The sequence below is a fragment of the Euprymna scolopes genome, chromosome 29, assembly GCF_053919585.1.
Source record: "Euprymna scolopes isolate OS-2025 chromosome 29, ASM5391958v1, whole genome shotgun sequence".
Lineage (NCBI taxonomy): Eukaryota > Metazoa > Mollusca > Cephalopoda > Sepiida > Sepiolidae > Euprymna > Euprymna scolopes.
Window position 1 is genome coordinate 64714553 of NC_136510.1, and position 13227 is coordinate 64727779.

Consider the following 13227-nt stretch of genomic DNA (forward strand, 5'->3'; position numbering starts at 1 on the left):
TAAAATATTATTAATGCTTTACTAATTGACTAATTATCAAGTTTATAAATTTATAATAAAATATTTTTAATGCTTTACTAATTGACTAATTATCAAGTTTATTAATTTATAATAAAATATTTTTAATGCTTTACTAATTGACTAATTATCAAGTTTATTAATTTATAATAATTTTTTTAATGCTTTACTAATTGACTAATTATCAAGTTTATAAATTTATAATAAAATATTATTAATGCTTTACTAATTGACTAATTATCAAGTTTATAAATTTATAATAAAATATTATTAATGCTTTACTAATTGACTAATTATCAAGTTTATAAATTTATAATAAAATATTTTTAATGCTTTACTAATTGACTAATTATCAAGTTTATTAATTTATAATAATTTTTTTAATGCTTTACTAATTGACTAATTATCAAGTTTATAAATTTATAATAAAATATTATTAATGCTTTACTAATTGATTAATCATCAAGTTTATAAATTTATAATAATTTTTTTAATGCTTTACTAATTGACTAATTATCAAGTTTATAAATTTATTATAAAATATTTTTAATGCTTTACTAATTGACTAATTATCAAGTTTATAAATTTATAATAAAATATTATTAATGCTTTACTAATTGATTAATCATCAAGTTTATAAATTTATAATAAAATATTATTAATGCTTTACTAATTGACTAATCATCAAGTTTATAAATTTATAATAATTTTTTTAATGCTTTACTAATTGACTAATTATCAAGTTTATAAATTTATTATAAAATATTTTTAATGCTTTACTAATTGACTAATCATCAAGTTTATAAATTTATAATAAAATTTTTTTAATGCTTTACTAATTGACTAATTATCAAGTTTATAAATTTATAATAAAATATTATTAATGCTTTACTAATTGACTAATTATCAAGTTTTTAAATTTATAATAATTTTTTTAATGCTTTACTAATTGACTAATTATCAAGTTTATAAATTTATAATAAAATTTTTTTAATGCTTTACTAATTGACTAATTATCAAGTTTATAAATTTATAATAAAATATTATTAATGCTTTACTAATTGACTAATTATCAAGTTTATAAATTTATAATAAAATATTATTAATGCTTTACTAATTGACTAATTATGTAGTTTATAAATTTATATTAAAATATTATTAATGCTTTACTAATTGACTAATCATCAAGTTTATAAATTTATAATAAAATATTTTTAATGCTTTACTAATTGACTAATTATGTAGTTTATAAATTTATAATAAAATATTTTTAATGCTTTACTAATTGACTAATTATCAAGTTTATAAATTTATAATAAAATTTTTTTAATGCTTTACTAATTGACTAATTATCAAGTTTATAAATTTATAATAAAATATTATTAATGCTTTACTAATTGACTAATTATGTAGTTTATAAATTTATAATAAAATTTTTTTAATGCTTTACTAATTGACTAATCATCAAGTTTATAAATTTATAATAAAATTTTTTTAATGCTTTACTAATTGACTAATTATCAAGTTTATAAATTTATAATAAAATATTATTAATGCTTTACTAATTGACTAATTATCAAGTTTATAAATTTATAATAAAATTTTTTTAATGCTTTACTAATTGACTAATCATCAAGTTTATAAATTTATAATAAAATTTTTTTAATGTATTACTAATTGACTAATTATCAAGTTTATAAATTTATAATAAAATATTATTAATGCTTTACTAATTGACTAATTATCAAGTTTATAAATTTATAATAAAATTTTTTTAATGCTTTACTAATTGACTAATTATCAAGTTTATAAATTTATAATAAAATATTATTAATGCTTTACTAATTGACTAATTATGTAGTTTATAAATTTATAATAAAATATTATTAATGCTTTACTAATTGACTAATTATCAAGTTTATAAATTTATAATAAAATATTTTTAATGCTTTACTAATTGACTAATTATCAAGTTTATAAATTTATAATAAAAATTTTTTAATGCTTTACTAATTGACTAATTATCAAGTTTATAAATTTATAATAAAATATTATTAATGCTTTACTAATTGACTAATTATCAAGTTTATAAATTTATAAAATATTTTTAATGCTTTACTAATTGACTAATTATCAAGTTTATAAATTTATAATAAAAATTTTTTAATGCTTTACTAATTGACTAATCATCAAGTTTATAAATTTATAATAAAATTTTTTTAATGCTTTACGAATTGACTAATCATCAAGTTTATAAATTTATAATAAAATATTTTTAATGCTTTACTAATTGACTAATTATCAAGTTTATAATTTATATTTTTTTTAATGCTTTACTAATTGACTAATTATCAAGTCTATAAATTTATAATATTTTTAATGCTTTACTAATTGAATAATTATCAAGTTTATAAATTTATAATAAAATTTTTCTAATGCTTTACTAATTGACTAATTATCAAGTTTATAAATTTATAATAAAATTGTTTTAATGCTTTACTAATTGACTAATCATCAAGTTTATAAATTTATAATAAAATATTTTTAATGCTTTACTAATTGACTAATTATCAAGTTTATAAATATATAATAAAATATTTTTAATGCTTTACGAATTGACTAATTATCAAGTTTATAATTTATATTTTTTTTAATGCTTTACTAATTGACTAATTATCAAGTTTATAAATTTATAATAAAATTTTTTTAATGCTTTACTAATTGACTAATCATCAAGTTTATAAATTTATAATAAAATTTTTTTAATGCTTTACTAATTGACTAATCATCAAGTTTATAAATTTATAATAAAATATTATTAATGCTTTACTAATTGACTAATCATCAAGTTTATAAATTTATAATAAAATTTTTTTAATGCTTTACTAATTGACTAATTATCAAGTTTATAAATTTATAATAATTTTTTTTTAATGCTTTACTAATTGACTAATTATCAAGTTTATAAATTTATAATAAAATTTTTTTAATGCTTTACTAATTGACTAATTATCAAGTTTATAAATTTATAATAATTTTTTTTTAATGCTTTACTAATTGACTAATTATCAAGTTTATAAATTTATAATAAAATTTTTTTAATGCTTTACTAATTGACTAATTATCAAGTTTATAAATTTATAATAATTTTTTTTAATGCTTTACTAATTGACTAATTATCAAGTTTATAAATTTATAATAAAATTTTTTTAATGCTTTACTAATTGACTAATCATCAAGTTTATAAATTTATAATAAAATATTATTAATGCTTTACTAATTGACTAATCATCAAGTTTATAAATTTATAAAATATTTTTAATGCTTTACTAATTGACTAATTATCAAGTTTATAAATTTATAATAAAAATTTTTTAATGCTTTACTAATTGACTAATTATCAAGTTTATAAATTTATAATATTTTTAATGCTTTACTAATTGACTAATTATCAAGTTTATAAATTTATAATAAAATTTTTTTAATGCTTTACTAATTGACTAATTATCAAGTTTATAAATTTATAAAAAAATATTTTTAATGCTTTACGAATTGACTAATTATCAAGTTTATAATTTATATTTTTTTTAATGCTTTACTAATTGACTAATTATCAAGTCTATAAATTTATAATATTTTTAATGCTTTACTAATTGACTAATTATCAAGTTTATAAATTTATAATAAAATTTTTTTAATGCTTTACTAATTGACTAATCATCAAGTTTATAAATTTATAATAAAATATTTTTAATGCTTTACTAATTGACTAATTATCAAGTTTATAAATTTATAAAAAAATATTTTTAATGCTTTACGAATTGACTAATTATCAAGTTTATAATTTATATTTTTTTTAATGCTTTACTAATTGACTAATTATCAAGTTTATAAATTTATAATAAAATTTTTTTTATGCTTTACTAATTGACTAATCATCAAGTTTATAAATTTATAATAAAATATTTTTAATGCTTTACTAATTGACTAATTATCAAGTTTATAAATTTATAATAAAATATTTTTAATGCTTTACGAATTGACTAATTATCAAGTTTATAAATTTATAATGATTTTATTTTAATGCTTTACTAATTGACTAATTTTCAAGTTTATAAATTTATAATATTTTTAATGCTTTACTAATTGACTAATTATCAAGTTTATAAATTTATAATAAAATTTTTTTAATGCTTTACTAATTGACTAATCATCAAGTTTATAAATTTATAATAAAATATTATTAATGCTTTACTAATTGACTAATTATCAAGTTTATAAATTTATAATAAAATTTTTTTAATGCTTTACTAATTGACTAATTATCAAGTTTATAAATTTATAATAAAATATTTTTAATGCTTTACTAATTGACTAATTATCAAGTTTATAAATATATAATAAAATATTATTAATGCTTTACTAATTGACTAATTATCAAGTTTATAAATTTATAATAAAATATTATTAATGCTTTACTAATTGACTAATTATCAAGTTTATAAATTTATAATAAAATTTTTTTAATGCTTTACTAATTGACTAATTATCAAGTTTATAAATATATAATAAAATTTTTTTAATGCTTTACGAATTGACTAATTATCAAGTTTATAAATTTATAATAAAATATTATTAATGCTTTACTAATTGACTAATTATCAAGTTTATAAATTTATAATAAAATATTATTAATGCTTTACTAATTGACTAATTATCAAGTTTATTAATTTATAATAATTTTTTTAATGCTTTACTAATTGACTAATTATCAAGTTTATAAATTTATAATAAAATATTATTAATGCTTTACTAATTGACTAATTATCAAGTTTATAAATTTATAATAAAATATTATTAATGCTTTACTAATTGACTAATTATCAAGTTTATAAATTTATAATAAAATATTTTTAATGCTTTACTAATTGACTAATTATCAAGTTTATTAATTTATAATAAAATATTTTTAATGCTTTACTAATTGACTAATTATCAAGTTTATTAATTTATAATAATTTTTTTTTATGCTTTACTAATTGACTAATTATCAAGTTTATAAATTTATAATAAAATATTATTAATGCTTTACTAATTGACTAATTATCAAGTTTATAAATTTATAATAAAATATTATTAATGCTTTACTAATTGACTAATTATCAAGTTTATAAATTTATAATAAAATATTTTTAATGCTTTACTAATTGACTAATTATCAAGTTTATTAATTTATAATAATTTTTTTAATGCTTTACTAATTGACTAATTATCAAGTTTATAAATTTATAATAAAATATTATTAATGCTTTACTAATTGATTAATCATCAAGTTTATAAATTTATAATAAAATTTTTTTAATGCTTTACTAATTGACTAATTATCAAGTTTATAAATTTATAATAAAATATTATTAATGCTTTACTAATTGATTAATCATCAAGTTTATAAATTTATAATAAAATATTATTAATGCTTTACTAATTGACTAATCATCAAGTTTATAAATTTATAATAATTTTTTTAATGCTTTACTAATTGACTAATTATCAAGTTTATAAATTTATTATAAAATATTTTTAATGCTTTACTAATTGACTAATTATCAAGTTTATAAATTTATAATAAAATATTATTAATGCTTTACTAATTGACTAATCATCAAGTTTATAAATTTATAATAATTTTTTTAATGCTTTACTAATTGACTAATTATCAAGTTTATAAATTTATAATAAAATATTATTAATGCTTTACTAATTGATTAATCATCAAGTTTATAAATTTATAATAAAATATTATTAATGCTTTACTAATTGACTAATCATCAAGTTTATAAATTTATAATAATTTTTTTAATGCTTTACTAATTGACTAATTATCAAGTTTATAAATTTATTATAAAATATTTTTAATGCTTTACTAATTGACTAATCATCAAGTTTATAAATTTATAATAAAATTTTTTTAATGCTTTACTAATTGACTAATTATCAAGTTTATAAATTTATAATAAAATATTATTAATGCTTTACTAATTGACTAATTATCAAGTTTTTAAATTTATAATAATTTTTTTAATGCTTTACTAATTGACTAATTATCAAGTTTATAAATTTATAATAAAATTTTTTTAATGCTTTACTAATTGACTAATTATCAAGTTTATAAATTTATAATAAAATATTATTAATGCTTTACTAATTGACTAATTATCAAGTTTATAAATTTATAATAAAATATTATTAATGCTTTACTAATTGACTAATTATGTAGTTTATAAATTTATAATAAAATATTATTAATGCTTTACTAATTGACTAATCATCAAGTTTATAAATTTATAATAAAATATTTTTAATGCTTTACTAATTGACTAATTATGTAGTTTATAAATTTATAATAAAATATTTTTAATGCTTTACTAATTGACTAATTATCAAGTTTATAAATTTATAATAAAATTTTTTTAATGCTTTACTAATTGACTAATTATCAAGTTTATAAATTTATAATAAAATATTATTAATGCTTTACTAATTGACTAATTATGTAGTTTATAAATTTATAATAAAATTTTTTTAATGCTTTACTAATTGACTAATCATCAAGTTTATAAATTTATAATAAAATTTTTTTAATGCTTTACTAATTGACTAATCATCAAGTTTATAAATTTATAATAAAATTTTTTTAATGCTTTACTAATTGACTAATTATCAAGTTTATAAATTTATAATAAAATATTATTAATGCTTTACTAATTGACTAATTATCAAGTTTATAAATTTATAATAAAATTTTTTTAATGCTTTACTAATTGACTAATCATCAAGTTTATAAATTTATAATAAAATTTTTTTAATGTATTACTAATTGACTAATTATCAAGTTTATAAATTTATAATAAAATATTATTAATGCTTTACTAATTGACTAATTATCAAGTTTATAAATTTATAATAAAAATTTTTTAATGCTTTACTAATTGACTAATTATCAAGTTTATAAATTTATAATAAAATATTATTAATGCTTTACTAATTGACTAATTATGTAGTTTATAAATTTATAATAAAATATTATTAATGCTTTACTAATTGACTAATTATCAAGTTTATAAATTTATAATAAAATATTATTAATGCTTTACTAATTGACTAATCATCAAGTTTATAAATTTATAATAAAATTTTTTTAATGCTTTACTAATTGACTAATTATCAAGTTTATAAATTTATAATAAAATTGTGTTTAATGCTTTACTAATTGACTAATTATCAAGTTTATAAATTTATAATAAAATATTATTAATGCTTTACTAATTGACTAATCATCAAGTTTATAAATTTATAATAAAATATTATTAATGCTTTACTAATTGACTAATCATCAAGTTTATAAATTTATAATAAAATATTATTAATGCTTTACTAATTGACTAATCATCAAGTTTATAAATTTATAATAAAATATTTTTAATGCTTTACTAATTGACTAATTATCAAGTTTATAAATTTATAATAAAATATTATTAATGCTTTACTAATTGACTAATTATCAAGTTTATAAATTTATAATAAAATATTTTTAATGCTTTACTAATTGACTAATTATCAAGTTTATAAATTTATAATAAAATATTTTTAATGCTTTACTAATTGACTAATCATCAAGTTTATAAATTTATAATAAAATATTATTAATGCTTTACTAATTGACTAATCATCAAGTTTATAAATTTATAATAAAATATTATTAATGCTTTACTAATTGACTAATCATCAAGTTTATAAATTTATAATAAAATATTTTTAATGCTTTACTAATTGACTAATTATCAAGTTTATAAATTTATAATAAAATATTATTAATGCTTTACTAATTGACTAATCATCAAGTTTATAAATTTATAATAAAATATTTTTAATGCTTTACTAATTGACTAATTATCAAGTTTATAAATTTATAATAAAATATTATTAATGCTTTACTAATTGACTAATCATCAAGTTTATAAATTTATAATAAAATATTATTAATGCTTTACTAATTGACTAATTATCAAGTTTATAAATTTATAATAAAATATTATTAATGCTTTACTAATTGACTAATCATCAAGTTTATAAATTTATAATAATTTTTTTAATGCTTTACTAATTGACTAATCATCAAGTTTATAAATTTATAATAAAATTGTTTTTAATGCTTTACTAATTGACTAATTATCAAGTTTATAAATTTATAATAATTTTTTTAATGCTTTACTAATTGACTAATTACCAAGTTTATAAATTTATAATAAAATATTTTTAATTCTTTACTAATTGACTAATTATCAAGTTTATAAATTTATAATAAAATATTTTTAATGCTTTACTAATTGACTAATTATCAAGTTTATAAATTTATAATAAAATATTATTAATGCTTTACTAATTGACTAATCATCAAGTTTATAAATTTATAATAAAATATTTTTAATTCTTTACTAATTGACTAATTATCAAGTTTATAAATTTATAATATTTTTAATGCTTTACTAATTGACTAATTATCATCAAGTTTATACATTTATAATAAAATTGTTTTTAATGCTTTAGTAATTGACTAATTTTATAAAAACTAAAAAGAAAGTTCATCTTCACTAGATATCCTAAACTAAAATGTTATTTTTGTTCAAAATCTTTAAATGTGAGAACATAAATTTTTGCTAAAGATTACATCAATTTGATTTTGGTAACACAATTAGTCACCAAAGTGTTTCAATTTTGTTGGAAATTACACAATTTTGTCACATTTTCTTGTGTCCAGAATCCAAATTTTAACTCATCTACATCTAAAAATGCAATGTTCAAATAAACGAAGCATCCTTATAAATTTAAATGGATATTCATTATAATGGGCACAATAATTATTAGATCAAGGCTAAACATTGGCCAAAATCCCATTGCTACTTATTCATAAAAAATTCGTTTCAACAACTAACACATTAAATTTTTTTTAATATGAATTATAGCACAGTAGAGATCAAGCTAATTTTTTTTATAATAGTAAATTAATTAAAACTCTGATTTGAACAATGTAAAAATATTTTGATACGCAGTTTGATAGAATGCCCAAAATTTCATTCACTAAAGTTTTTAATTTGGATTTTTTATTTGTGAAAGATAACTTAAAAGACTATCATGGGGAATCATCTTTTTTCTTAGATAACACTGTTTTGATATGTAATATTGTGAGTATTAAATTAAAAAACACTAACATTAAAAACAAATGACCTGCCACTGAAAATAATCAAGTAACTTGAAAAAAAAAATTCTTATTGACATAAGAATTTGTTCATTTATAAAGAAAAAAGATTAAATTTTGTTTACATGGAAATTTTATCAAAATAATATTTAAAAAAAATGAATTCTGTAAAGTTTAAATTGAAGGGAATTTCATTATATTTACCCGTTTTCCACACATTAAACTGCCTGGTTTGTAATACCTGCTTTAACACAAAAATAATTCTTGTAAAATTTCTGTATATCAAGAAAATGTTTCTTTTTGTTTAAAAAAAAAAATTGCTTCATACAAAATTTCACCATTTAGGTATTCAGTTATAAGAATAGAACGAAAACAATTTTGTTTGTTTTAAGGAAATCAAATTTCTTTATCTTTCAGTTACTTTTCATTATCGTTCAATTTTTATAAAAGTGTTTCCAAATCCAACTTCCTGATGAATAATAAAACTGTGTAATATATTTCTCTTGTAGTACAAGGTAAAAGTGGTAAGTATTTTTCCCTCTATCTAGAAGAACCTTCCTCCTTACCTGCTGCAACTTTTCTGTAAATATTAATCTAATTGCATTTGCTTAAAAGGTCATCTTAACAAATCCTACATTAAATCTGGGATTCAATTTGAGTGATGCCCTCTCCTTCTATTTTTATTTTGGGGAATTTTATTTATTTTTTTATTATTCATTTTGCTTATTAATCCTAATTTCCACCCTGAACCTATAATGTAATATCGATTGCTGTCTTGATCCCTTGTAAGCCAGACAAAAATGAATGGAAAATGTCATGAAAATAAGAAAAAATTAAGAAATTTTCTACCTTTTTGTCCCAGTCTGTTAAATATCGGAATTCAACGTTTTTGTAATTAAAAACAAAATTCATTTTCCAGTGACTTTCTCTTTCAATCTTCAAACAATAAACAAAATGAAAATGGCTAACTTTGTAAAACAGTTAATGAAGTCGAGAATTTAAAGAAGTGAATTTGGTTTAAATGAAGGAAAAAGCTCTTATGTGAAAACTTATTTTCAAACAAGAAGCTTTCTTTTTTTACAACTGCTATTTGCCCCTCCCACACATACACATTTTAAGAGCATTCAAACAAGTCAGATTTGTAACAGAATAAAATAACTACTTGATTAGGTAAGAGGTTTACATGAATCTCAAATTTACCTGTTGAGACATTCAAGGTTGGCTCAGCCATTATGAGGCACCTTAGTCTCTCACCACTGGATTTTATCAGCATTCCTTAACATACCAACTGAACTGTTCTAAAATCTGACCCTATCTCTAGCTGCTACTACTCCTCTCACAGAATTTTTTGAAAAGTAAATTTTAGCTTTTAATTTGTAGCACTCTTTCTTCTGTCTACAATTTAGAACGTTTTTTTTTTCATATTTACATTGATTGAATTTTAAAAGAATTTGCTGAATTTATTTTTCCTAATGAATAATTATCTTTTTTTTTTATTGGTTGCTAAATTTATTTCTATTTCCAACCATGAATTAAACATTTCCAAAATTGTACTTGAAAAATCTGTCTCTTTTGTAGCCAATCTCTCTTTTTTTATTATTCCAATTTTATTAATGTTTTTACAAAGTTTAGTAATTATAGCCTGAAATCAAAGTTTCTTTTTTATTCATTAATTTATAAGATTTTATATTTAAAGATATTAACATTTCATTGTATTTATTGACACATTAATTTTTGTTTTAATGTGTAGTCTTGTCATAAGAATTTGAATTTAACAATATTTTTCTTTCAATTTTGTTTAAAAAATGCAAATTTCTACAATTTTGGTTTGAAGCATGTTTAATTAGAATTATTATTATTATTCCACAAAATTTTCTGCCTCTCTGGAAATTGAAAATCTTAATTTTTTTTTTTTAATTCATATTTTATAAACTGAATTTGTAAATCCCTAAGATGTTATTTGATAAACATTTTTAAAGTTTCTTTTCCCCTCTTTCTCCAACTGCTTTTTTTTTCTCAACTATAGGATTCTAAATAAAATATATAAGTAAAACTGCTCAAAATTTCTTTTCAGCTTTTGAGAGAATATCTTTGTCTTTTCTTGGTTGTTGCTTGTTTCCATTCGGTTTCTTCCTTCTTTCTATTCATCAGCTGAGTGGGGTGGCAACATTTAAAATCATTTCTTATTCCCTTTTTTGTGCTACCGATACCAATATTGCTGTAGATATAATTATATCAACAAAATTGAAAACAAACAAAAATATATGAATAGAATAACAATTTCATTAACATTTCTTTTTGTTTTGTTTTTCTCTTTTTTGTGTGTGTACAAGATAGAGAATCTAAGCTAAGAAAATGCAGTTTTCATCCAAGGTTCATGTGTATCTGTTGAAAAATAAAGTGTGAAAAATTATGTGCTTCTAAATAACAAAGAATTTGGACAGAAAGAAAAAAATTTCTCCAAGGTTTATATCTCACTTGCTTCTTGGTTGGCTGAATGCATTATTCTGTCTTTATTCAAATAGAATCGCCATCATCATTTTTATTTTTCAATATCATTATTTGCCAGATTTAATAATTAACAGGCGGCATTTTGAGTGGAAAGAGAAAAAAAAAAGTGGTAGTAGGCAGGCAGGTTCGAACCTGTAACATGAAGAAGGAAAAAAAATAAAACATAACATGTTTGCTGATGTCTCCATCGGCGGACTGGTAATTCGGAACATTAAAATTAAGCAAAGTCAGCCCAACCAATAAAATGACATTTTTTTCTTACTGTACTCGTGACATCACCATCAGGACATGTAACTTTCTAATCTAAAATGAAAAATTCCGCTCTACCTAATTTTTAACGTAATGTGTAAATTTACTTCCACACTTACGCACTCATCTTCTCTAATATTTTTCTATGCATATTCTTATCCTCTCTGTCACATTAACATAACTAATTAGTTGAAGGAAGCAAACATTAACAGGTAAATGCAGTTTCTTTTAACACGTCCTTTGATTATTTTTTTTTTAGTCACTTTGTCGAATATCTTAGCATTTTTTAAATTAAATTTAAAAATACACAACTAATTATTTCTATTATTGCAAACAACTTTTGTTTTGATTGACAATAGGTTTATAAAAAACTTTTTAAGGACAGTTTTTTATAACCATACCAACTCCTCCTCAATCTCTGACCCCAGTAATGCATGTGTGCCTTGATTTTCTCTTCATTTTCTTGTCCTGGCCATGTCAAATCTTGTTAACAGTTTATATTCAAAGGAAAAGTGACACAAATATTGTGTAAACTTGTTGAATGTGGGTATGCGTGTGTTATTGGAGCTCGGTTGGCATCCACTCTTCTTAGCTAAGCTTTCCATCTTCCAAGTCCAGAATATTAGCTAAGACTTAACCGAGATCATTTGCCTGCTGAGACCAGTTATTGTCATCCTCTTGAAGTCATCATCTGTTTGACCCAATCTGCTTCATCTCCTCGAACAATACCACTGCCTCGTTTGTTAAGTTTGCTAAATATATTTACTTTCAACTTGAAATCTTAAATGTTCAATTTGCTACTATTACTACTAGCGTTGGAACGATTCCTAATTTTTATACGATTCCGATTCCAGGAAAATATTGATTAACGATTCCGATACCAAGTACGATTCCGATTCCTAGGGAATTATTGTTTTGAAATATACCAGGTAGTTTTATACTTATGGTCGGTAGTTCCCAAATATGTTCCCTAACTTTGGAAGAGATATTTTATGTCTACACCGTCGTGTTTTGGTTTAAATAAAATTATTATATCGTAAACTAAACGGAAAAATTAGCAAAATTTATTTTAGAGAAAATTTATTTTACTTAATTGGAATACAGAAAAAAAAATTCAAAGAAAATAGAATTTATCCTTCAGAGCAAAAACAAATAAAATAGAATTTATATAACAGAACAAAAACAAGAAAATT

At 18.3% G+C, this 13227-nt stretch overlaps 1 protein-coding gene across 4 annotated transcripts in view; it reads left to right on the forward strand.

Annotated features, from left to right (window-relative positions):
- The window catches only part of LOC145252674 (protein FAM177A1-like), a 96596-nt gene that overhangs the window by 66001 nt on the left and 17368 nt on the right, over positions 1-13227 (forward strand). For 2 of the 4 annotated variants that reach the window (XM_080112467.1, XM_080112465.1), the window contains exon 3: positions 9784-9798. The exons of the other annotated variants lie outside the window; for them this stretch is intronic. In XM_080112467.1, coding sequence (XP_079968593.1) covers positions 9784-9798 — 15 coding nt within the window. The remainder of the gene's footprint in view (positions 1-9783; positions 9799-13227) is intronic. 4 annotated transcript variants of the gene reach the window in all.